At 43.4% G+C, this 27905-nt stretch overlaps 1 protein-coding gene across 2 annotated transcripts in view; it reads right to left on the bottom strand.

The window, feature by feature from the left end:
• The window catches only part of PRICKLE2 (prickle planar cell polarity protein 2), a 106968-nt gene that overhangs the window by 37624 nt on the left and 41439 nt on the right, over positions 1-27905 (bottom strand). For both annotated transcript variants that reach the window (XM_034775584.1, XM_034775583.1), the window contains exons 2-3: positions 17877-18060; positions 1060-1173 (exon numbers count right to left, since the gene is read on the bottom strand). In XM_034775584.1, the coding sequence (XP_034631475.1) occupies positions 1060-1173; positions 17877-18008 (246 nt within the window). In that variant the 5' untranslated portion in view covers positions 18009-18060. The remainder of the gene's footprint in view (positions 1-1059; positions 1174-17876; positions 18061-27905) is intronic.

Below are 27905 nucleotides of genomic sequence, written 5' to 3' on the forward strand. Positions count from 1 at the left end.
AGACAAGCACATTAAAATATGGCCTAGATAAAACAAGTTACGGACATGTCTTTCGCAGAGGAGCAATGTGAGGATCATTGTTTACACAATGGAACTTCATGAGATATTCAAGTTCAACATCCGCACTCATAAGAAAAGAATTTAAAAGATGAGGCCCTTTTTTGCTGTCTCATAAATAACACAGGATTTAGTAATTATCTGAATACACGTTAAACTGCTGCAAATGGTTTTGACTGGAAACTCAGAGTTGAGGTTCGGCGTCTATAAAATCACAAATCTTAACTCATCCTCTAGCTGTTCAGCGCAAATACAAAATCACTCCCTGTTTAGAGACATTTGCAAGCCCTAGGTGAAACAAAACAGGACTTTAGACTTTTGGAGTTAATTTAAAATCTAGCTCTAGTTGATTTAACCGGAACCTTAATACAATTGTAACAAAGTTTTTGCCTTTGAGGGTAGAAAGGTTTCTTCGTTTTGCACCCACCCGATTTTAGGAAGATGAATTTTAAAAATTAAAATTAAAGTTAAAACTTGACCTTTAAAAAACAAAACAAGAGCTTCTAAATATATAATGTATCTATCACCTTAATAGGGACTTAATGAGTAAGGATCTCAAGAAATTAATGTTCTATAGACATTTATTTATGAATATGCAGAGAAAGAGCTCCCCTGTCCACAGGTTTTGTAAACCATTCTAGAAAACGTAATAAAGAATTGGATACTTGTTATCGAATGCTGTAGGTTGGTTTAAAAGTTAGTCTATTAAATTCTAGAGGAATTTTGCATAAGGGAGCTTACAGCAATATGTGACAGTGAAAGGCACCTGGCCATACCATTTTCATAGCACAATATTCCAGATAGAGGATAGAAAATGTAAAAGTTTATTGGTTCTTTTTAAAATGAAATCAAGAAAACTCCAACTGAAAGCTGCAGTAACGTACACAAGATTCTTTCAGTGGATCGGCTAATCATGACACCAACGTTAAATCAAAAAGGTGCATTCCCCTCACCGCCAAATATGATATATTGCAATGTTTAAATTATTTTTAAACCACTCACCTCATTGTCATGCGGCGGCAGTTGGTGCAAGAGCTGCTTAATGCGCAATTTCTCTCCAGGACTGTTCACGTAGGGCACTTTGTCTTCCGGGAGGCAGCTGTAGTACTGGTGAACCTAAACATTAAAAAAGGGCACTGCAGTACAATTCCTTGATTGACTTTGACACATTCTCCTCAACTGATAGAACAAAACACTTGGAGAGCAAGTGGTCACTAAAAATGAAAGGTGCAAATGGAAAAAAAAGCCTTTAAAGTTAAAACATCCGGTTATTTTACATATATATATAGAAACAAGCAACTCAGTTTGTTTTTAAAAAGAGAGATAGAGAAGATAGCAGGAGTTTCACGTCTAACCTAACTCTCAGGGGTTGTTCTTTACCGTTTTCTCTGTTAACGTCCATACTGTTAGCATGTTTCCCTTGGCCGGGAGAATGTGTTCGCACCTGCCTTTGCTACAGAGGTTAACAATGCTACTTCCTGGCACCCAACGTATTACTGGGTACTTCAGCCTCCACCTACTCTGAAACCCTCAAGGTCTTTTCTGTAACAATTTGTGAAAATAATCAGCAGATAGAACCTGTTGGAAGGCTTGTTTTTCTCTTCAGTCTCCGAGTATATAATTAAAACAATTATTTAAAAGTACAGCACGGTGGAGCGCAACGTGCCCGCCTCCTAGGAGATTGTGCCCGCCTCCTAGGAGATCCCGTGCGTGTGTGTGTGTGTGTGTGTGTGTGTGTGTTTGAAGTACATGCACAACTCCAGCTCATCAGTCGTCTGGCTGATATTGGGACTTGGGTGAGGGCTTGCTGGCTGAGGCTCAACTCAACGGAGGCTGGGGCGATGTTTGAAGGCTTGGGAAGAGCACCCAGAAGGTTTGACAGAAATTAAATTGTTCCCCTTTGGCCGAGGGAACACGCTCACTGGTCAGCTCTGAAAATTGCAAAGAATCAGCGGCGGGTAGATGCTCAGCTGGCAGGAGCGGGCCGGATGGGTCTCTTTAATCTGTGCTTGGTTAGAAGGGTGCGGATCTCAGCACGGCTCCTTGTGCCTTCGCCACCTTAAGGTTAATCTCCAGCTGTGCCTCTCTACTTTATGATACCGTAGAAATTGAATCTAGAGCAAGACGCGGCCGCTTGCTAATTTAGCAGTGCTTCGCTCAGACAGCATACCTTCCCACCAGTTCCTCTGTGGAATTTAAGTTGGGTTTGGCCTATGAAGTACCAAGGGATCTGACCTTCCTGAGAGACCACCTCTGCCCCGGTGCCACCCCACTGCAACAGCAACTAGGGCAGCGGTGCCCCAGCTAACAAGATCTTTCAAAGGACAGAAACTAGGGAGAGGGTCCTTTACCCTGGAACTCTCCATCCCACTGGTGCTTTCAGGTGGCTGCTGCCCGACTTACCTCTTCTCTTGGGGGCCTTTTCCCAAAGGGCGAGTGAGGAATGAGGAATGCACGGCCAGCGGAGGCCAATTTATATTTTGAGAGTAAGGAGAGGTTTGAGGAAGATTTTACACCCTTTAGGTGGCCTGCCTTCCTCTAGCCCTAACGCGCTTATGGACACCCCGCATCCCAATCACCAAACGGAGGCAGCAGGTACAAAAGGACAGACGGGGGGAGCCATAGCATGTTAAGGGGGAAAGCTGGCAGCACACCTAAGGGACTGATCTCCAATGAGGCTTGTGCTTCTGAGGGCTCATTCACACATGGTGTTATTCTGGAATAGCTATTGTACTTTAAGGCTAGGTCTACACTACCCGCCTGAATCGGCGGGTAGAAATCGATCTCTCAGGGATCGAATTATCACGTCTCGTCGGGACGCGACAATCGATCCCTGAATCAACGCTCTTACTCCACCAGCGGAGGAGGGAGTAAGTGCCATCGACGGGGAGCCGCGGAGGTCAATTTTTGCCGCCGTCCTCACAGCGGGATAAGTCGGCTCTGATAGGTCGAATTCAGCTACGCTATTCGTGTAGCTGAATTTGCGTATCTTAAATCAACGCCCCCCTGTAGCGAAGACCTGCCCTTAGGTCACACCCTATCTTAATCTGAAACAACTTCCAAGTCACTTAGGTGCTTCTGAAAATCTCCCTCAGCCTCTTTATTTTGGAGTCCTTGTCTGAAGCAATCCTAATCTCCAACCCTCCCATCATTGCTTTCAAATTGATGATGAGTTTTTTACATGCCTCCATATATATTTTTGCTCTGCTGATGGCGAGGGTCTTACATGCAGTATGGACTGCTGGATCCCGAGAACCCGTTGGGCAATATGCAATGATCCAAACAGATGGCACAGAATTAGTTTCGCTAATGCAACAGCCAGACAACCAACCGTCTAGTGTGGAAACCAGAAAAGAAATGGAAAGTTCCAAATAACTCTTATTTCAAAATAATAAATCAAATACTAAATACAGTAATACTTACTTTGCATTTATAGAGCATCCTTCATCCCAAGGATATCCAAGTACTTTACAAACAATTAAGCCTTACAACACTGTGCCAGGTAGGAAATACGGCCCCTTTAGGAAGGGCTAACTGACGCGTACAGATGTTAACTGATTTATCCAGGGTCACGTTGCTAGTCGGTAGCAGAGTTACTTATACATTCCAGCAGGAGCTCTGACTGAGATATCTTTCATCTACGTGCTGGGCTATACCACCCTCCATATTACTGAGGTCTGCTGAATTCTCTTTGCAAGATTTCCACTCAAGTGTCTGAACCGATAGCTTAGCCTCTTTGCTCTGTATCACCTGGGCTCAGATTGTTGTAAATGAAGATCTTATGCACAATGTGTCCTTGAAGTTGAAGGAGTCCAGAAATAATTTCTTCTTGACTAGCTGCCAAATTAAATTATGTTGTTCAGGTCCCTCAAGTAATGAGCTGTAAGACACACACTGTATGCTAAAGGGGCTACGGATCTAATGCAGGTCTGCAATCCGGTGTCTGGTAACTAGGTGTTTGTTTCTTGGCCATCAGACAGAAAGATCCGCGCGTATGGCCATTAGTGCTTCCTCTGGGGATTTTTCTATTTAATCTCAGGAGGCTCGCTGGAGCCAGCTCCCATAAATTTAGCAAAATATTTCTGTAGGGATGGGCAAATTAATTTGGAAAACAAAACAAAATAAAACAAAAATAGCAGGCCCAGACCTGCGCGGCGTTGCCTAAAATGAACCTGAAACATTTTGTCATATTCAGATCAGCTTAGGCAGGCCTTCCACGCGGTATCTGTCGATCTGCAGAGTCAGCGGAGGGACTGTCCTCACGAAGGCAACTGTCTGTTCCCTATGGCAATGACCCTCCTCCCTGGGGAGGTAATGCCTTGGGACCGCCACATGATTCAGCATGTGGGATTCTGCACAGTCATATTTCCCCTGGCTGGTATTTCTGCTTGTATTTACCCAAAGGGCCAAATCCTTGCCCCAAATAGGTGCACTCTAACAATGGAAAAACAGAGCGGTTGTTATATTTTGCTGTTGTTCGTGCCCACAATGCACTAGGTGCTTTCTAGACATTCAAGAAGGGACGGTCCCTTTCCCAAGGAGCTCATGGGTTAGGGACATGGAGACAACTTGGGGGAAAGGGAACAATTAGGGTTATTTAAAAAAAAGTTTGCTAGATTCTCAGGAGGCAGCACTGCAGGAGTGAGTCTTTAAACATGGTTAACCCCATGCATTCTGTCCTCCCCGCACGTCTCCCATGCTAATGACTAGCACCTGGAAGAGAAATGGATGAAGTGGGGAAAGAGTGCATAGAGGCCATGGGAAGGGTTCCACACCCAGACACATGGCTATCGTCCTACCCTGGAACACCAGGAGGGTCTCTGGAATGTCAGCTTCCTGGGTTTGGGGAAAATCAGGTTACTCACAACCTGTCTTATAATAGCTGATTTTGTGAGTGTGTGTGTAAGAACAAAGCCAGAATCCAGCCCTTGGACACCTTTTGTCTACTGTTTTTTTTTAAGGAAAAATATAATTTGTTTATGGCTTCTGGAGCAAGGAAATGGAGATGCAGCTTCCGAACTCTTGATGTGCTTTGGAGCTGCTTTTAACCTTGTGCATTTATACAAGGCCTGGTCTACACTACCGCAGTAAATGGATTTAACTTAAGCAACTTCAGTGACGTGAATAATGTCACTGAAGTCGAAGTAGTTAGATCCACTTACCACAGCGGCTACACTGCGCTGTGTCGACGGGCGAGCATCTCCCGTCAACTTCTCTTCTCGAAGAGGTGGAGTACACAAATCGATGGGAGAGTGTTCTCCCATCCATTTAGCGTGTCTTCACCAGACCCACTAAATCGACACTCGCTGCATCGATTGCAGCAGTGCCGATCTACCGGTAAGTGTAGACAAGCCCTAAGTGTCTGACACCTTAAGTGAAGGGTCTCAGCTAGGCACTGAGGGGGAAATCCTTCCAAGGGTAGGGAGGGCACCGTGACAGTGGACTTGGTGTGAGAGGTTCCATTGGGGGTTTTGGAGAAGGTCGTGCAGGTGATGGACTCTGGCACTCTGCCCACATGGAGTACAGCTCTATGCCCCAATGCAAAGGAGAAGTTGCATCGGAGCTGGGAATCTTTCCTATGCAAATCCCACCCACCCCCATCTTCCTTGCAGTGGTGGGGACTTATTACACATGCAGAAATTGTAGGCTGAAGCAGAAACTGTGGAACAGCTCTGTGGCCTGGGGGAAGAAAGATTCCTTCCCCTAATGCATCCCTCAGCGATATGATGTGGGCACAGGACTGAATTCGTTTCCCTAGGACTGGGCCAATCACTGAGCCATTGAGCGTTCATGGCTGTGTAGAACAGATGCTGTCTGTATCCATCCTACACAGCTTTTTTGCAGATCATGTAGTGTTTAACACACACAGAGGTTGAAGTCCCGTTATCTGAGGCATTATTGAGTACAGTTGGGCAATTTTTAGTGTGTGCACCACGTAACTTGCTGAAAAATGCAGCTGAGGGACGACTGAAAGTGCTCATGAATTCGGATTGAATTTGGTGAATAGTTTTGGCTGCAAAAAATGGGGGAGGAAAAATCAAAACAGTCAAAACATTTTGACTTTTCATTCCAAAATGAGATTTTGTTTAGAAATGGACCTAGATTTAACTTAAAAAAAAAAAAAAAACCTCCTGAAAATGTTTCATTTTGGGTTGGACAAAATTGTTGTTTTTGTTTCAGTGAGAAACATTTTTAAATGGTCATTTTGGATTGACCTGAAGCAATTTTTCTCTGGAATTTGTTGGTGTGCCACTGAACCAACATATCCGTTATTTGCCCAGTTCCATTACTGATTCGTTGGCCTCGCTGGGTCCTGACAGATTGCACCGAGATTCAGCCAGGTTGCAGCAGGAGAGCATAAAGCATTTGTCTCACCCAGTCTGAGACAAATTCATGTGTGTGAAAGAGAATCTCACGTTTGATGGCAATTCTCTCTCCATACGGAAGGTTCACACGGTGGTAGGGAAAAAATAGTTTGGAAATAAATGGGTTTTCAACTTAGAGCAAATGTGCCAGGAAATGAAAGTTTATACCAAGGAATATGACAAATCCTTGGTGTTAACCTACTTTAGAAGCTATCACAGTTCTCTATGTTTAGTCTATTGTTTAGCTGTTTACTGTATCCTTAATGGCTTCTATATATCAGTTCACGGCTGGATAGGGTTTATGGTTTAATGGTTAGAGGAACTGTGAGGCAGGAATCACACGTTCTATTCTTTTGGAAAGGTCACGAAAGTGAAGAGTTTCAACAACATCCATTAATTTGTGGGGGCCAAATTGAGATACCCAGGGCCTGATTTCAGAAGCGCACTAGCCTCATTGAAAACTTTGTTTTTCTGAAAGAAAATGGTATTTTTGATTAAACAAAAAACTTTCAGGGAAAGCTTCTGCTTTCTGTGGAAAACTTCAACTTTTCATTGAAAAACCTAAAACGTGTCAGTTTTCCTTTTCTTTCTGACAAAAAGTCAGAATTATCCCCAGACTCTCCCCCGGCCCATTTCCAAACAGCTCTAGTGCTAAGCACTTCCAAGTCTGTGAGGTCAGTGAGAACAGTGAGTATTCAGCACTTCTGAAAAGCAGGCCCTAAGTGACTGTCTATTTGTTCTTGTTTGTACAGAGCTAGCTCCGTGGGGTTCTGGTCCATGACTAGGGCTTGTTGGCATTAGGTAATGCTAATAAATAATAAATAAATAAATAATAATGAAGGAGAATTCAAGATAGGCACCCCAAATAAGTAGAGACATCTGAAAATGTTGTTCTTTCCAAGTCTCAGTCGGCTTAACTGTGAAATGGGTATAATGTCATTTGTCTGCACACAGTGAATCATTGTATTTTTAATTCATCACGTGTAAAATACAGATGGAAGATGCTATGTAAGGACCTAATTCAAAGCCCACAGACATGAATGGGAGTCTTTCCACTGATTTCTGCAGGCTCTAGGGGAGGCCGGAAATGTATATAAGATTTGATTACACCACAGAATCGTGTTGTAGCATAACCCAAATAATGTTTGTTTTTTTTAATGTTAATTATTTTTAATTACTACATTATTCAGTACTTTTGCCACATACATCATAAAAGTTCAGTTTTGTGTTATTTCTCTTTGTAACAACCTCCTTTGTCTGTAGCTATTTTAGCAAGCACTGTTATAATTCATAGGCTCTTGAGGAGGCTAGGTTAGATTTCACTCTGAATTAATCTGTGTTCCTCTCTCCTCTGTGACTGGTGTCAGATTTGAATTAGATCGACCATGAAGGAATTTAAAAGATCTCAGGCCAAATCCTAATAAAAGTTAACCCACGTCACAGACCCCAAGATACAACCTGGACCAGTAACCTGACAGTAATGGAATAGAAAGGCATTGTAGGGTGGGACTCAGAAATACCGGCAAGACAAGGGGAGTAGCTTCAACATGCCTAGTCTTGCTTTTAAGGAGGTCTCTCTCTCTCTCTCTCTCTCTCTCACACACACACACACACACTGAAATTCACAAAACAAGCAGAGGAAAACAAGACAAAATGAAAGATTGATCTTTATACTGATCGTTCTTTTCCCAAAGTATGTGGTCTCATCTTCCCCCATCCACCTCAAAAAGTAGATCAAACAATATACATTTTAAAGAAGACATTACCAGCAAAAAAGCTAACAAGTATTTTGGAAATTAATAGCTCCTTCAAGAGAAAAGAAAAATCCTCGTAAAATGAAACTAGGAAAAAAAAATTCTTTTAAGTTGAGCCAACTCTGTTCAATTAATTGAGGGAAATAATTACATTAGTACACAAATGCTTGTATGTTTTCCAGTCTTAGTTCTGGGGCTGTTTTTCAGTTTAATTCCTCAGTTTAGAAGTTTAACCTTCAAAGTATGAATAAATGATAACTTCAGATTCCTTTGGTGAATCTGTTTTCTTCTAGTGACTAAGTATGCAGAACCTCTTTCAGAAAGAAAAGGTTGCACACACACTGCAGGGATTCAAGCTATGGTTTGACAAAGACATTCCATGTGCAAGACATTGGGAGTAGCATCAGCTCTCTCTTTTGCCTTGAGCTGCAGTAGCAAAGGGGGGCTCAACCATTATTTTTTCCTCCCATGACAAGCTCTGGATGGTATCTGAACATTTGCGATTGAGTGTTTAGAAATATAAACTGCATCGGCTGGTCTAAAAAATAATCGCTCTCCTGTTTCTACAGCCACATGCCAATGAGACCCTCTTATTTACTTATTTCTCATTAAAATGTCAGTCTGGGATCTGGTTACTCACATTGCCAAAATAAAGCCCTTTTTACAGTTCAGACTAGTCCTCTGCTTCGGTTTCATTGGGATCATTGTAGCAACAACCATCCGAAATACAATTCCACAACATAAATAACTTTTTAATATTTAAAAGCTTTATTGCTCTTAAAACATAACACAGGGATACTGATCTCCCTCTGTTTTCTATCCAGATAGCTGCATGGTCTTCATTACTGTAATATCAGAGCCTTCAATATCAAAACCACGACTCTCTAACTCTGGGGCTACAGGAGAACTTGTTTAGCTGTGAGAAAGTAACAATATTCTAGTGGCTGGCCAACACAACTAAAGGAGACGTGATCACATGGGCAGTGTGTTACATAGTTGGTATTTTCAACATCTCAGCTTCAACCCAGCCTGTCCCTAATGCCTTTCTTAGCATGTGATGTATGTTGCCAAAGTTCCAAGATCATTAATGCAGGAAGCTTAAGTACCTGGGTTTGGTTGATCTAGACACTGAACATGGGTTTTAAACAGCTCCCAGGCTTGTCTTTTGAAGGTGTTGTGCAGGTTTCCTTTGAGGACAAGGACTGAGAGATCAGCTATGGGGCGATCGCTTTGTGAAAAGATCACATACGGATGATTGGGTGTTTTTGTCGGTGATCATTTTTCTGGGCAAGTCTATTCAAGAGCGTAGTGATTTTCTGGTTTCACCCACATAGTTGTTGTTGTTCAGTGCACTGGATGAGACACACCACAGGTTGTGATCGGCATGTATAGGAACTGTGGCTCTTGAAGGATCTGTTGTGGGGGGTCCTGATCATCGTACCAGTGGAGATATTATGTCTGCAGGTTTTGCATCTGTTGTTTGGGCAGGGTCTGGTACCGCTTTGAGTTGGTGGGTCCCGATCTGTGGGGAGCTTGCTTCTGATGATGAGCTTCACTCGCGTGCTTAAAGTCAAGCGCATGCACAAGTGCTTCCTCGGATCGTGGCCAGCACACTCAGAACTCTGCAGGATCTAGCCCTATGCAAACTAAAAGCATTAGGTATAGAACTGGGTGCGGATCTGCAGCCTATTGTTCAATCAGGAGTTACTGAGAGGCACACATTTATATCCTGCCCATGGCTCTGTGCAAAATCCATGAATGTCAGCAGTCAGGCAGGCAGCAGGATGCATTGAAGTCCACCAGTGACAGTGAGATGATGAGTCACATCTTACCTGTGACTAATCAGGGACCAGGAGGGGACTCATGAGAGAGAGCTAGCATTGCTGCAGGATTTGCTTATGCAGCAGAGAGCTCCTGATTCTACAGTCCTATCTGGGAACATATAGAGCTCTTATCCCTCCTCACTGACCCCTCACCGAAAGTGAATTTATCATGTCGGCATGCAGAGCTGTTTACATAATGAAGTGTGGGGCCGTTTCTGCTGGTACATGTGTGTGTATGTGAAATCTACTTGTGGCCTCATCTCATGACCCTCTGTGTGAGAGCTTGAAAATGAACATTGGCTTAAGTGGGAAGAATGCAACAAACAGTTTAAACAAGTCTGCACTGGCTTGAACTAGCAAAGCTGCTTCTGGAACTCATCCGGTGGAGCATTTAAAACTCAGGGATCCAGGTTCTAGTCCCACTCTGACTTCTCCCTGAAGACTCACTTATTAAATGGCATTTTTACAAGATGGTTCATGGACTTTAATAGTGTGTGTTTAAAACTGACATACCTCTAAAGAAATGAACACTGTTCTCTTGCTGTAGTTGGAGTTTATATTTATATGGTTCAGACTGGGCTAAATTAAAAAAATATACCTCCAGAATTTTGCATGTGCCCTTATTTACATGTCCATGGAACACAATTCTACAACTTCTATGCATGAAAATTACAGCATCTGCAAAATTAGAGGAAGGGTTAAAATCCCTCTGAAAATTTGGCCCATCATGTTTCCCCATGAATAGTATATGATACAATATATTTTGACAAACAGCCTTTGTATTAAGTCAACACATAAACAGCTAGTCAGATACCACAGACAGATGACTAGTACTTACTATTCGTAGCAGTCGTACCCCAGTAATGTCTAGGTTCCCCTCACTGAGATCTAGGCCCATATGCTAGGCACTGTACGTACACATAGTAAGAGAGAGACCCTGCCCTGAAGGGCTAACAAGCTCAACAGACAAAACAGAAAAGAGGTATTTATATCCTCCATCTTACAGATGGAGATCTAAGGAGCAGTGAGATTAAATAGCTGGCTTACGGTCACACAGGGAGTCTGTGGAAAAGTCAGGAGTTGAACCTAGATCTTGACTCCCAGATCCAATGGCTTAATCAGAAGACCATCCCTTCCCTCACCCGCTTTCTGTCCAGGGCAGGGGCTGGACACTATAATTAAATCCAAACTAGGAAGGCAAAACATTTTGTGAGGCCAATTATTTTTTCTATTTTAATACACAAAGACTGGATTTTGGCGTGAGCCTCTGGAATCTCTCCACTTAATTTCCTCCCTAAACATTCCATACTGGGCTGAACCATTGTTCTGGCTCAGAGAGACAGAGTGTGTGTGTTGGGGGGTAAGAGGACGTGCACAGGGGGGTGAACTAGATTCGGATAACAAGTGTGGGAATGGACCTAGCGATAAACACCTACAGAGAACAAATAAAAACTCATCTAAGATCGGGGTGCGACCACAAACAATTTGACTAGCTAATGGAGCCCAGCGGCGATCACGCAGGAAGAATAAATAAATCTCTCTGGCAGGAAAGAAATCATATTAAAAGAATCCTTGTATGTTTGTTAGTATTTAAAACCACATTAATCCATATTATAATTGAGGAACACCAAGGTGTGCATATAATCCCATGCCTCCGGCGCTGGAAATCATTCTGTCTTTGATTTTAAGCCTCACGGTACAAGACAGGTGTACTCGGGTAAGGTGTATCGTAGATGAAAATCCTAGGTGGGATGAGAACTTCATCACCCTATAAGTCTACATGTACCCTCCAGGGCCCTTAGAAACTGGGGCTTTAAAATTCTGGAGGTCTAATGGCAAAGCACAGGTAGATCTGAATTATCTGGTGTACATCATGGGTCAGATTCTCAGCTACTTTAAAATCAGAGGCCATTCCTCCCCCATCAAGACACCCAGGGCTGCAGAGAGGGTGGCATAGGACCAAATGGAGACCCCTCAATACGCCAATTTACGCTAGCAGAGGATCTGGCTCTTTTTATGGGGATTGCTCAGAACTCTTATTGGCAAATCAGAATTCTGCCACGTTTCTTATTCAATCATTATCCGGCACTGTTGTTCCTGTTGTCTTTCTAGTCATATTTAAAGGGACAGAGACAGTTCAAAAAAATATTAGAGTTAAAAAAATCCCTTTGTTACCAATGACCCCATAAACTTTTCGCTGGTTTTACTATTTCCATTTCTCTTGGCGTGGATGGCAGAGGTAGATGAGTCCGTTTCAGTGGTGTTTTACTCCATCACACTCCGTTTCTCATGCTCTAGCCGAACTCTGCAAGGCTTGGTTTGCAAACATTCTTTAAGCAAGCTGACTTCACTGGCATTACAGAAAAAGAATGAAATCGTGGAAAAATATCGACTAGTGTTAGATTTTGTAAAAGCCTGGGAGGGAGACAAGGAGGGGACAAAACCTAACTGTAGCCTTACAATGACCCTTTAAGATCACTTGTAAAAATGATTAGCAGTTATTTTATGCTGGGATCTACCAACTCACTGCATCAAAACCCCTCCCAACAGCATTAATCCCAGGGGCCTGCAAGAACTGGGACAATCATTTACTGCAGGTACCGTAATGGGCATGTTTAGAGAGTCACCAGAGTGCCCCAACTGAGAATTCTTCCGTATTTACAGTAGAATATAACACTTGGAGCCACACCGTAACATGCAAAGGTAGCGGATGTTGCATGCTGAAATAAAGCTCCTGTAGAATGTTAGACCTAACACGGTGGGATGTGTCAATTTTAATTTCCCTGTCCTTGATATTTCCCCTGCTTCTGACCGCTGCCCAGGACACATACGCTTCCTGTTTCAAAACACGTAAACTACTTTAGATTCAGTTTAAAGAAAAGAAAAATAAATGGAGAACCATCAGCATCTGGTTTCTGATGTTAACGGTTTATACAAACAAGCTAATTAACTCCCTGATAGTACAAGTCAGGGAAGGGAAATTCCACAAGAATCAAACTGCTCCAGCCATTTCCATCAGCTAAAGAGGACCAAACTGATCCCACTGAACAATGGGTTGGATTCTCCGCTTTATCGTGATTACATTCAGTGAAGCAGAGAGAGAGGCAGGCACCATGAACAGGGGTACTGTTCCCGGATTCCCAGCATAGCCCCACAGCACGTTAGAGGATGAATCTATAGAGACAATAAAACATATTCCAAGTAAAACAAATCTATGACTCTAGAGCAGCGTGAGGCAACTGTAACCTGTGCCAGCTGGCAAAGGGCCCCAAGGGAACATCTGTCAGAACACGGCATGCCCTGGCCACTTCTATTGTCTGCCACCAACACATCCGCTGCATCGGGGCTGTAGCGAGGGATACCTGGCTATACTGGCCTTTTCTCTGTTGGGAACCCCCCGACCCTGTGCAATCTTCAGCTGGGAGATGGGGTCTGTTCCTTTTGCACAACCTGAGCAATGCACCGGTAGCAAAGCAAGGCAGAGCATCTAAAAATACATTTTCCTTCTCCCGTATGCAAAGCTGCAAGAGTTGACAACTTTAATTTAGTGGTTAAGTCTGCGAATTTGACTAAAGCTATAGGAGACCCTTGCCTGTTCTTTGCCCTACAGTTTAACGGCTAGAATAGCTACTGTTGTAGCTTGAGGGTATTATAAACTAGGCCTCCTTCGTATGTGTCTAGCCAAAGATACAAAACAGAAGCCACTGAATGTATTAACTATTGAATAGATTCTCTGTGACAGCTGCTCATTTCACACCATGTTGCAAAGCTCTCAAGGCCACGATTGCAGTGTTCGTTGTGGAAGAAATCGGTCTCATGACCCTTAGCACTATTAATATTACCTTAGATCATATTTTTATAACTTTTAAGGGATTTGTCCTGAGCAACTGTGCTATCAACAAAAGGGGATTAAATTTTTTTGCTACATAAAGGGGGGTTTCAGTCTGGGAATGACAGAAAACCCAGTTGGAGGTTATGGGGCAGTTGAAAGAGAGGACCACTAACTACTATCTTTTGTTCAGCTTACAGAACATGCCCATCACATCCCCTTATCTTATATTATTGAGGCACAGTACAGATGCCAACATTAAGGCTGCGTCAAGCTTTTGGCTTTGACGGGGCTTTTAAATATGTCCGTAGCTCAGTCTATACGACACTTCTGAAAAATTGGAACCAGCACTGACGCCGCTTTGAATTTCGAAAGCCACTGGAAGAGCAAACGAGTGCTCCTGTAACAAGCTATAAACCCCCCACAATCCCTCCTAGTCAGAAATGAAGTAGGGATGTTAAACCTTGGTCTAAATTTCTCTAGCTAACAAACCACAGCCCCTGGGAACTCCAACCCCCCCCCGCAGTGTCCAACAATATAGAAACTACACACTTACAATTTTAAATGTATGCCCTTAATGGAACATACCTGCAGGGAGCCATGTGAAGATTTAGCTAGCAGAGCACCAGCTCCAGCCAAGACGTTGGCCCCTGACACTGTCTCCCAGGTTTCCTGAGTCAGCAGAGAGTGCTTGTTTGTGATTCTAATTTACTTGTCTCTATTGGTTTTTTAATACTGAGATGCAAAACACATATAAGAGTAATGAACTATGGAGGAACAACAAATACTGCACAAAACCGGTCTTGGACTGGTAGGCCTTCCCTAGAATGGTTCGTCCCTAGCCATCCCACATACCCCTCACAGGCACATCTCTGTTTTCCTTCACCTAAGAGATAAATTCCTTTCCAAGAAAAAAGACATTTTCAGATAATCTTATAAATCAGATGCTCACAGAGACCTTGATCCATTGAAGTCAAATAGGCTTTGGATCAGGTCCATGAAGCGATTTCTTTCATGCCAATGTTCCAGTCTTTTGAAATTGGGACTTAAGAGCTTTTCTGTCTTCTGAGATGAATCTTTTTCCACAGCTGAGGTCAAATGATAGCCATTTCGTACAAGACTTTGTAGTCCCAGGCATTGAACACCATCGTTTAGGGTTATGGTTTTAACCCAGCTGATCAACACAATTCTTATATCATTATTTATAAAATCCTTGACCCCAAATGTCTATTACTGTTAAATAATGTGTGTCAAGTTACCAACCTGATTCTTACATGGTCAGCACGCATCATTTTCTAATTGACCATATTTGAACAAGTGGGGCAAGAACCCAACCCATTCTTTGTCTGACTGCACCGACTCTCCTTAAGATATACTTAACAAACATCTAGGTATAGACTTTTTGGACCATCAGAATTCTGTAATGATATATCGAAGCTGTCAAAACCCGCTACTGTATTTGTGGACAAGGGATTTCTGGATTGGCCATACATGAGGATGTGACCTCATATTCATTCATAATTTCATCTACTGATGCCAAAGGAAAATGGAAACACTTCTTTTCTTGTAGACCTTAGATCTACTGGGGGAACTAAAAAGAAAAAGGAAACATTAAATCGCTGGACAGAAGCAGTTGTTTAAGACTAATTGGTCATGAATGATGGATGTTGGCCATCTCCTCCTCTGATAGCCTTCAAAGACTCTTAGTAAATTATTGTGTCTTACTGAGATGGAAGCTCTGTGCTCCAAACATATCAAGAAAGCACTAGTCTTCCACGGGATTATTTCCTAGTCTACTCAGACTTTTTTATTTTTTTTTTTTTTAAAGAGATTTTAGTAGAGTTGAAAACTGAAGAAAAACTCCCTCCACCAGCATATCAGAGAAATGCTATAGAAAAGTAACAAAACACATGGAAACGTTCACTGCCTGCAAATCCATATTTCAGTAGATTTACTCCAGATTCACAGAAGCGAATCCAGACCAGATCAGAACGTGGCCCAATAGCTAGTTTAATGGCTGCCTTAGGCCTATGCTGTTGCATAAGACATAGTGCTTCCAGGGACTCCACATCATGTTCACACACCTGACTTATCAGCCAGGAAGCCATGTGCCTGGCTGCAATTATGTACGACTCCAGTACCAGCGAGTTGCTGCAGAGACTGAATCCCCTCATTGAGCAACCCCAGTTCTGCCTCCTGGTAATTGTGCTTCACTCCACCTCCTGATCCATTTAGGGGGAAATCACCCAATGGTTTGGAACTTCACGAATGGACTGGGGCCAGAAGTAGGAGTCAGGGCCTAGTAGACAGGAGGCTGCAGGATGGGGGAAGGGACCGGTATCGTGTGTGTGGACTTAAATATGGCAGCACGCCAGGGTCCCACTTGTTGCTTTTCCTAGAGAGCCTGCAAAGTCAAGTATTGGCCTCGTTTTTCCACAGTATAGATGAGTCAGACCATGACGCTGTGCCCTTAGAGGCTCATCAAAAATAGGATGGGTCCCAAAATGGCTCCTGGCTAAGATCAGCAGAAAGTCTTTTTAAAGCATCCATCTTCGCAACAGCGAGTTAGGTTCACAGCACTAGACTTGGTTCGTTCACAGTACGTATTCTGTCTATGTCATCTCCGTGGTGATTACAGCCAGACCTAGAGTTGCACATTTGTTAGTCTGAAGATCAAATAAGGTGGACCGAGAACCATAACTAGAAAGTTAATATTCATGTCAAGGAGCAAAGTGACCTCAGAGAGAGGCGCAAGCTGGAAGCTCATAGACTAAAATGGATTAATCTGGGCGGTAAGTCAGACTTTCAACATCCCCGGCAGCATTTTTAGATGACTTGCTTTAAAAGATCCTAAACCAATGCTCCATGCACATGCATTATTTCTCAGGACGTATCTGCAGTCAAAGCATCTTGGAAATAAAACAAGCATCCACGCAAGGGGCTGACCTCAATGTTCTTTTGGAGTATGTGCCACCATTATATTGGAATTTGGGTTCTTTTGACTCTAAATATGTATCCTCCGAGTCTCTGGGAAGGCACAAAGGAAATCTCTCACTTGTGAAAGCTGAAAGAAAACAATGCTGAATCTGAACTAGCCCAGCTAGATGGCAATAGATGAAATGTAAGGTGCCAAGGAGTTTAAAGCAGGGATTGGGCATTGCTGTAATGCTCGCAGAGACAAGAAAGAAAAATGCAACTGGATTTTCTCCAGTCCGACAGATCATATTTACAGCCTGTGGGTGGTGCCAAAATATTTCAGGAAATGCCGAAGACTTTCGGGATAAAGCTAGGGAAAACAGAATATTTAAAGACAGCTAGCATAAGACTAAGAATATAGGCTTCCCACCCTATTTCAGCCTCCTTGCTTGATTTCAAAACGATCACCATAGCAATTATCAAGGCTAACCTCATTTCACAATCTCCTCTGAAAATTAAGCTTTAAGTCTAAAATGTAAAAGCTCAGCATAAAGGCTAAACAAATCAAGTAAACTGCAAGTAATCGAAATAAATGAACATTTTACACTGACAACGTACTGGGATAAATCCATCCTATTAATTTCCTATCTAGAAATATGCAACCTTCATTTTAGTCATTTGAGTGACTTTATCCAGTGAGTTATAGATAGTATGCCTGAGAAACCAAACCCATACGGGGAAAGTATGAGCATTTGTCCAGATCTTTAGAAGTGCTGGGTACTCGCATGTTCCTTTGGTCTTAGTGCAGGAAGTCACACACTTACTTTGGTTCGTTATGTGTCATGATATACAGACTCAGTTTTTCTTAAAGAGGAGGCATTAGAGAAAACAGCTAGTGACCAAAAAAAAAGAAAAAAGAAAAAAAAAAAAAGGGCAGGTTCCACACAGCACAAGTCCCAGCTTTGTCTCACTTGTTTACCTAGGCCACACTGTATCTGTTACACTATAGCACACAGAGACATCTAGTGGCTGAAGAACATATTGCAAGTGAATATCTCCTACTCAACACCCCTGAAAATCAGGCTGTTTCTACAGGAGAGTTTTAAAGTACATTTTAAACCAAAGGTTTTACCTGTTCTGGTTTCAGCCCTGGAGGCACCCATGCATACTCTTCCAAGGCACAGCCTGAGTCATCATCAGAAGTGGAATTCCTCTGAAAGTCAAACATGAGCTTGGTCACCGTCTTCTCCATCTCCAAAGGCATTACTGTTACAAAGTGCTCTTCTTGCGGGCACTTACAGTGAAGGCAAATCTTCCTGCAAATTGCAAAGAAACAGATCCAACTGTGAGTTTCATTTTGAAAAAGAAACAATCTGAGTGATCGCTGCCAATCAGCAGAGCTCAGATCCCAAACTATAAACACACGCTCATTGGCAGCATGCCCCTGGCAATAACCCAATTCATCCAGAGCAGTTTTCTAATTCAGTATTTATGTCTTTCCTGGGGGAAAAAAGTCCAGACTTGCTAAAACAACCTCGGAGAGTCAAGGACTGTATCAGATTATTGAAGGTAGTCGGAGACAGAATTGTTTCCTCCTTTATGCTGAGAAATAAACTTCCACGGGGCTAATAAATATGTGTAGAGCAGATTCTCAGCTAGTTTAAACTGGCAGACCTGCAGTGACTTCAGACTGACACCAGCCGAGGACCTGGCCTGTACTATTAAATATGTAAAATGTCAGTTGAAATGGAAAGATGTGAATGAAAAGTTCCTTTGCCATTCTAATCGCATACATTTGCTTTAAAATGGCATAAAAAGGTCTTATAATCTAAGCATGTTAAATTAAAGGATGCTATGAAACACAATCCCACGGCAATAGTCTCTCTTTCAGTTACTTAGATTGTAAGGTCTTTAGGGCAAGAATCATCTGTTATATGGGTTTGTACAGCACCTACCACAATGGGGCTCCGATCTCTGACTGAGACCTCCAGGTGCTACTGCAATACAAATAACTGGTAACGGAATAACCTACAAGTTGCCATTCAGAAATGCACTAGTTTAATTCATCGCACGCATCACCTTTTTTTAGCTCATTAAGCCTGATCTTGCATTATTAAAGTCAAGGAGAGATTTTCCATTGTCTTGAACGGGAGCAGGACGCACTGCGGAAAGGCCAAGAAGATGTATAGTACAACTCCATTTACCTGAACTGCTTCAAGGACATTAAGTACATTCAGTGAATGGAGTGATGGGAGACGGTGTAACCAGGGAGGTTGCTGGGTATGATTCACACTGGGGGACAGAGAAGAGGGAGTAGAGTTCGGATAAACTGGGCTGTTATCGGCGGTATGGGAAGATAAAATGCTTTCCTGTAACATGGCCTATCAGTGTGTGCTTTACGTTTAACGTGTAAGACTCTGTGCTCACTTGCACTATTAACTTCAGCTATGGTTTACGCGACTGCAGCAAGGGCAGATTCAAGCCTGCTACCTGTTACTCAGAAAACGATGAAGCAATACAGAAACAAGGGCGGGAATGGGTTTACAGTTTGCTGGTTTCTTTTGCTATAATTTACAGCCAAGGAAAACCTGAAAGCAGGAACAGGTAGACTCTGTGGCCTTTTTCTCCCAAACTTCTTTATTTCATTTTAGCCATGGCTTCAAAGAGAGCTAATATTATTAGCCCTCTGATCCAGTTTTTGTCTAAATTTCCACAGAGCCCTTCCACAACACAAAACATGCACCCTCACAAAAGTCAAGAGGCTCCGTTAAGTCAAGCCAGGGAGATCTGCCAGATTTTCCCATTTCCTACTTTTCATCAGATCTAAAATATACACCGACCAAATGCACAGAGCGCATCTGGCTTGCATCCAGTCCATCAAAGGGGCTCAGTACAGCCTGTGGCTGTTACCTTAAAAAATAATCCAGGCACAATTTCATGTGAATACTTTAATTAATCAGCTACTGTGGCAAGGCAGAGCAGCTGGTTTCACAACTGTTTCCATCTCATTTTATGATATGATTAGAAGCAGCTCAATATGCGACAATATGGTCGGAATAAATAATGTCGTTAGAGGCTAATACTTAGCATTTCCGAATTTGACATGTATTCTAGAGCAGTGGTTCTCAAAGCTGGTCCGCTGCTTGTTCAGGGAAAGCCCCTGGTGGGCCGGGCCGGTTTGTTTACCTGCTGCGTCCACATATTCGGCCGATCACGGCTCCCACTGGCCGCGGTTCGCCGCTCCAGGCCAATGGAGGCTGCGGGAAGGGTGGCCAGCAAATCTCTCGGCCCGCGCTGCTTCCTGCAGCCCCCATTGGCCTGGAGTGACGAACTGCGGCCAGTGGGAGCCGCGATCGGCCGAACCTGCGGACGCGGCAGGTAAACAAACTGGCCCGGCCTGCCGGGGGCTTTCCGTGAACAAGTGGCGGCCCGGCTTTGAGAACCACTGTTCTAGAGGGTTTAGTTCTGTTTACGAAATGTCATTCTCAGTATAGCAATCACATTCTTCCAGCCAGCCAGCCAGCCAGCCACACGATATTTTCATTGTGGGGAACTAACAAAATAAACTCCAATATCAGGGGGCAAAATGAAGACAACGGTGAAGGCAGAAAAGAGAACCAGAGCATACAGCAGATTTCTCATTGACTGAATTCATAGAATCATAAAATCTCAGGGTTGGAAGGGACCTCAGGAGGTCGTCTAGTTCAACCCCCTGCTCAAAGCAGGACCAATTCCCAACTAAATCATCCCAGCCAGGGCTTTGTCAAGCCTGACCTTAAAAACCTCTAAGGAAGGAGATTCCACCACCCCCCTAGGTAACCCATTCCAGTGCTTCACCACCCTCCTAGTGAAAAAGTGTTTCCTAATTATCTTAATTCCTGGCTGTCTCTCTCAACAGAAGAGCAGTTAAAAGGAAAGATATAATCAGCAGATATTAAAATAGCAGTAACGTAAGAACAATGGAAATGGGTTTTACAATCTCTCCCCATACTGCTCATGTCACAAACATTGTCACTGTTCAGCCAATTGGTTATTACTAGTAGTAGGCTCCGATGCTACTTTTAATGTTCTATTTTCTTCCGGTTCACGTGTCATGGGCCCCTCTCACCAGGGGACTGATCCCACTCCCACTGAAATCAACAGCAATGATCCCATACACTTCAGTGGGAGTCGGAGCAGGCCCCAGTGTGAATGTTTAGACTGTTACAGTTCTGGCTGTTAGTTTCACTGTGGGCTTCTAATCACACCCATTCTGGAGGAACTGGAGTAGCTCACATTGAAACCAGAACACTATCCTAGATCGGACCGCCTTTTATACCAGGTACAGGATTGCGTAATTGTGACATTGTCCGGACAGCAAGATTTTTGAAAGTACAAACATTGTAACATTAAATTAAAAAAAAAAAATCTATGCACCCCCGTCCAGCGATAGGGCTACAATATTTAATGGGACTTAACTGCCAAGAATGTGACTAAAGTTTCCAGTTATTATTAAATGAGGTAAACTAGGCATTTATGATGATTTTTTTAAATGAAAAAGTGTCTAACAATAAGAAGCGGCAGCAAAAAAGATGACTGGTCAGTCAGAATCCTTGCTTTACTCGACTTGGGTCTATATACAACTCAGCTTGTGAGGAAAAAATCCAGGAAGCTTGTTCATACATAGCCTTGCTTCCTACACATTTCAGTTATTTATTATTCTGATATTTGTATTACTATAGCACTCAGAAGGCCATGTCCTGGATCCGCACCCCATCGTGCTAAGCGCTGTACAAATGCAGAACACAAGGATGGTCCCTGCTGCTACCATACACGTACACTTTCACCAATTAAGGGATCCCGGCTGCAGATCTTCACTCTTATGGAGAGGACTCAGTTTATCCTTGGTGCAGCTACGCTAGATGAACGTGTCCCTTCCCTTAGGGATGCTGCTCATTTCACACTGTAGTCTGTGTATTAAAAATAATCTATTAAGGAAGGATGTTTTGTGTCCCAATGACTGTGGGTCCGTGCAATCTCCTAGCAGGAAAACATCTGCCTATATAAAGAATGGTTCATATAATCAGAAGAGCTGGAGAGGCAAAGATGAAATAGTTTATCTAGTTCATCTCCCCAGCCATGTGGAATTGTTCTGGACACTGAGTTTTCCAAGGCTTTGCCCATTTCAGTGTTGAATGTCTCAGAGGATGGGACTTCTGTCACTTCTCTGGGAAGATTTTACAGATGTCAAGATCTTGCCATCAGGGAGTTGAATTTTCTACCTTTCCTCTCATTACACCATCCTTAGCCAACCCCACTTTCCAGTCTCTGACTCACTAGCATCTTGTCAGCCAGTATACAATGATCAGCCAGGCTGGGCTGCAGCCCTATCGTTTTGTATAGAATGCCCTTGGGTCTGCTATAGCTGAACCCGTTACAATTTACTGTGCTACCAGATAATTGAAAGCTGAGAAAATAATATTTCTGAAAACCTTGTTTTATGAATGTTGGGATCTGATGTTTCATGAAGGCTATACGCAATACCCTGTGGGTACTTTCCTTTACTAAAATATAGTTCCCTTTTGTTCTCTATATGGGTAGACATATTTATCTTTGTTTTATGAGCTTCTAGGCCAATTCAATTAAAAATAATCTCCCTTAGTGCAAATCTGAAACGTGTAGATTTCAAACTTCACCTCTGTGAGATGAAACTGATGAAGCAAAGGCAGAACAATGATTGGCGCAATAAGCAGATACACCTATAATTATGCAGAGAGATGATGAAAATGAGAAGACAGTGCCAGCATTCTATTTGAAAGGCAAAGGGGACCCAATTCTGACGCTGGTTTCACACTGGTGTAGTTCCAGTGACATCAATGGAATTAGTTCTCATTTGAACCAGGCCCTGTGAATGCTCACCTCTGTATACAGTATGACTAACATCATGTCCTTGCAAACCAAAGCAACTGGAACACTCATTGACCGTTGCAAAGATGGTGTTTAGCCAGTTGTACATATGAGGTAAGAATATGAGAGTCTGGACAAGCTCAAGGTTCGTAGCTAGCATGCCAAATACATTACCTTATAAAGAGTAACACAAAGCAGGTATAGCCACATATTTCACTACGGGGTAAACCCATTAACTTCATTTTGTCCAGCCAGCAGCACTGACTTAACACTAGTGATGTTTTGATCGAGAAAGACTTATCTTCAAAGTTCTGCGCAGAGCGTAACTTTTCCACATATGCAGAGGAACCCAAGGCTGTCTGAGAAAACAGTGTGTGCATTTGCTAAGGAGAAGAAAATTAAGCCAATCACTCAGTATCTCTCTAGAAATCTCATCTTCATTCCAAAGCAAGCCTTTTTGGCATCAGTCTTTTAATAGTAGGGGTCTAATTCTGCCCTGGGATACACATATACAATCCCCACTGATGGCAGTGGGGGGTTGCCAAGTTGTATTAGGGAAATGCTTGCCCTCTGGTAATTAATATGATGTCAGAAACTCATAAGTAGCTATTTTAACATGCTTTTAAATTTCAGAGATGCCTTTGGGAGACAAGATCAACATGGCCAACTTCAAGCATTCAGAAATCACAAGTCAGGTCCCCCAAAATCACGAGATTGGCTTAGAAATCACGAGAGTTTAAAAAAAATAATTTTGGGTTCTTTTTATTTACTTTCTGCTGGTTTTTTTTTTTTTGAGCCTTTCAGTTTCACCTTTTCATGTTTTTCTGCAAAACCAGGAGGACTAGAACTTTTTTTCTTCAACTGATAGCTGAGATTCTCATGGACATACCTGTCTCCAGGAAGTGGGGCTTTCAGAAAAACACCAAATATCATAAGACTTGCAATAAAATCATGGGCGTTGGCAGTGCCGCAAATACACGAATGGATGCGGGACCAACTGATGCAGGAGGCTGGGGAAAATCACTGGGTGTGAAAAATATGAATAGCTTGTGAAAGGGGAAATAAAGAAAGGAGGAAGCAGGATGCCGGCTGCTCGGGTACTGAAGCTTGAGATACAGAACAACCTCGGTATTTCTAGTCTATAAGGAGCTACACACTTGTTTGCCCTGCAGCAGGCCCAGGAAGGAGGGAGGTAAATAGGGAGAAAATAACATTTCCTGGTTTCATATTTTGTTGGAAAGAAGCCCTCGTTGAATTGACTTCACATGGTACCAAGATGTAACCTCCCTAAACACATTGAAAAATTTGTTCTACCCGGGGTCAACAATTCATTTGACGAAGTTACAGGATGGATGCATTTTATTTTCAACATCTGTCTTTCTGTTGTTTTCCTGGTATAATTGCTGCTGCACTCTGCAGAGAAGGGACTAAACTCTGTTCTCAGTTACATCAACACACTCCCCACTGGCCGCAGTGGAATAGCTGAATACAATCTGGCCATGGGCTTCAAATTAAAGGGGACCTACTTGCCTCTCAGCAAAATAATCAGCATTCATACAGTTACCGCACGGCAAGAATAGCTCAGACTGGCCTGTGGAGAACAAGGGCCCCGTGCAAGCTCTCTTGAGAAGCCACACTAACCCCACCGCATTGTTGTACAGCTTGGCTGCCCCATGAAGATTACGGTAACAGTGAGTGGATGAGAACAAGAAGAGAAGAATTCGTAGCAATGATGGGCCCAAACGACAGAGTTTGAGATCTGGATCTAAGCTCAGGGTTGCAGCCAGGTTCACAGTTTCGGGCGCATCTGTTTCTCAGTGGCTTCACTGATCTTTGCAGTAGGGGTTGTCTTTCGTTATATGTTTGTACAGCGTTTAGCACGATGAGGCAGGCCTCCATGTCCACTGGCATCTTTGGGGGCAGTGTTCCAATAGAAGCAGCAGAAAGCTAATATAGGGGGAAGGTGTTTATCAGTACTAGGGAGTTATTAAGAGGATTGTAAACAGGCCTGGTGCTTCATACAACATAAGGTGAGACAGGACCTTTGCTCCCAAGAACCTGCAATGACTTTTAATTGGATGAACCTGCAACTCAAACGACAGAGGGGCAGAGAAGAGATTCATGAAGGGGGTGAGCTTTAAGGTGGGATGTGGAGAAAAGAAAGAGAGGCGGCTACTTTACAAAACCTCTCATAACTCGAGCACTAGAGTCTGCCAACGTGACTTCTCCCTGGATGGTGCAAATGTCTAGCTTCCCCAGAGAAACCTGGTGGTGAAAATGAACCACCTGGTTGTGCCAACTTCTGGACTGTGCTGCTTAGGGCAACGGGATTTTATACCCCTTCCTGGCCTGTCATTGCAGCAACCCTAGTAGCTCCTGCTGTGCTGAAAACCTTTTATTCTGCCCTGTCCTGGTTTAAAACCTTAATTTTCTGGCCAAAGTTATTTTCAAGGCATCATCCACCAGTTTTGTCATGTCTGGTAGCCTACTGCATAGTCACTGAACCACTACTAGCTCCAATGGTAGCTTCTTTCATTTCTTCAGCGTTATTACAAAGATGGTGGGCAACTGAGTCTGGGAGTGAAAAAAGTCTAAAAGGGAAGTATTTCCAGATCTGGTATCTTTGATATTTCACTAACAGTGAGCTGCAAAGCAAAGACTGAGGTAAGCCCAGATTTACGGGCCAGATGATCCTACCGACCAGGCTGATGCATTCTGGGATACGTCCAATAACCAAATTGCAGCTAGAGGGTTTCGGAGATGGGGAAACTAATTTTGACCATATTAGTTCAAATTGATTTCTGTATTGGATTCCTTCCTGTCTCCAACACACAGCCTCTAGAGGCATTCAGCATAGAAATCTGTCCTTAAATCTGTCCTTAACTCAGGTTTCTCTTTGCAGGTCATCTTTAATGAAATATCACAGATCCCAGCGGTGGAACGTGCCATTCTCTTTAGGTCTCTTTCACTCCTGTACTCTGCTGTTTACCATCTTTAATTAGGGAACAGCTGTGAATGTGTAATGATTGCAAGCAGGCCCCCGCTAGCCACATTTTTCCATCTCCTGCATGATCCTAATGACACGTTGCAACGATTCTGCAGCCATAAATCAATAAAGCTAATAAAGCTACAGGACACCCCTGTGAACAGATATGCGATTCTCCTACGTGTGCCATGATTAGCTGCTGGGATCAATGGAGATCGACCCTTGTCATGTAACCCTTGCCAGCAATCCTGTGTCAGTATTATTACAGTACCCATTCTGCAGACTGGTAAACTGAGACATGAATGATAAAGCATGTGACTTGCTTAAGATAATATCAGTCCAAGCCAGGAATAAAAGCCAGGGTCCCTCTGTTCTCGCCACGATAGGGGAACACAAACCTCCTGACGTTTGTTACTTTTCTGCAAGTGGAATCCTGTTCTACTTCACAGAGCAGGGGAGAGGTGTGGGGGGCGGCAGGCTGACACCTAGTGGATACAGTAGGGCATAAGCATTCTATATTTTGATTCCAGCCGTCAGTAAATCCTACCGCACTGGATCACCGTATGCGTGGAATGTACGAGTCTGATCTTGTCTAAAATGGAAGCAGCAGCAACAATCAAGGTAAGATTGATTGTCAAGGCAGAGATGTTAACATCACTCAGGCTGGACAAGGGATAGATCAGGAACACTCAACATTCCTAGCATTGCTTCTCCTTCCTCCCTTGCCTCTTGTGGGACTGAATTCAGTAAATCGGATCAGACAGAAACTTTGTTACCGGGAGAACGTGCAGCAAATACGATTTCCTGACTCGTAGCACACGCTACTGGTTTTGCTCATATTTGATGCACAGGGTAAGGAGAAGAGACGGTCGTACCATCTGTGTAATAAAGGATCTGCATACATTTGTGTGCATATTAATATGGGAGGTTTTGTAATCCCTTTAAAACCAATTCTCTGGTTTCTGAACAAAAATTATGGCTGAGTTCCCATCAACTACATTTTGCAAAATTAGTGGGGTGCTGCTTGATACGTTCATGAGTCCATGATCTTTTGCAGTACTGGACGATGTTTTGATTGTGAGGAAACTCTGAGTCATGTTACATTAGTCAGTGTATCATGAAAGATTACTGGAAAGTGGCCTGATCCAACACACATTTCTCAGGCACGGTTCCTTAGGGTCCAGTTCTGTTACCCCTCCTGCTGAACACGATTATGGAACTATTAGGAGAGCTAATCTGGAATTAGGAGGGATGGTGTCCTCAGCATGCGTCCACCTCTTCTGACCCTGCCAGGAGAAGGAATAATTTACGGAGGCTAAAAAATTACCATAATTAGCTGTTGTATAGCACTTGCAGCCAAAGCATTTTACAAAGCAGAGTAAGTATCACATTCTCCTTTTCCAGATGGGGAAACTGAGGCACGGCGAAGGAACGTGACTTCCCCAAGGTCACACAGCACACCAGTGACAGATCAAGAAAGAGCAACCCTGTTTCCTGACTCCCACATCTATGGTTTACCTACTAGACCATGCTGCTCTAAAGTATGGATGATTGGGACATAGATGAGGACTAAGTGGCTAAGACAAGTCTGAAATGTTGCGTTGGGGTGGATAACACAGCTGGGAGAAACATCCATGTTTATGTCAGCACTCCAGCTATCTCTGCCGATCCCGGTAGCAGTGATTGCCAAAAGAGCTGCAAACAGTCCTTGGCAGGAAGGTTGAATTTTTTCCCCCCCGATGTGTCCCTTGCTGCGGTTACCCACGTCTTTGCCACCTCGAGATTGGGTTACCACGACGAGCTTTCACCTTCAAGCTATTCAGAAATCACGGCCAATTACTGAATGCGGCAGTCCGCTGGCTAAGGAGCCTGTCAGCAGACAGCACGTTACACTGGCTACCAGCTGATTTCCAAGCGAAGTTTAAGGGGTTGGTTTGAACTGAAGAGCTCGAAATGGCTCTGGTCCCGGCTGCGTTAGAAGCTGCCTCTCTCCCTGTGTGAAACTACGGTAGTTGCCTTCGTCCAAGGTGCTGTGATGTCCCAGGTCTTGAACCCAGGCTTGGGAGGTCCCAGACAGCTGCCACAGCCTGGCATCCGCCCAATGGCTACTGGAACCAGATGAACTGGGAAGCTACTATCAGGGTTATAGCCCCAGCCCAGGCACCACCCATGGGTGCTCTGATTGGAGGATCGCCCGGCTCCACCAATTGGTCCAACTACACTATTTAAGCCAGGAGGAGGAACAGGAAGCTTGTCTGAGCAACAAGGTGGTTTCCTGTTGTGGCTGCA

Source organism: Trachemys scripta, chromosome 7 (assembly GCF_013100865.1).
Source record: "Trachemys scripta elegans isolate TJP31775 chromosome 7, CAS_Tse_1.0, whole genome shotgun sequence".
Classification (NCBI taxonomy): Eukaryota; Metazoa; Chordata; order Testudines; family Emydidae; genus Trachemys; species Trachemys scripta.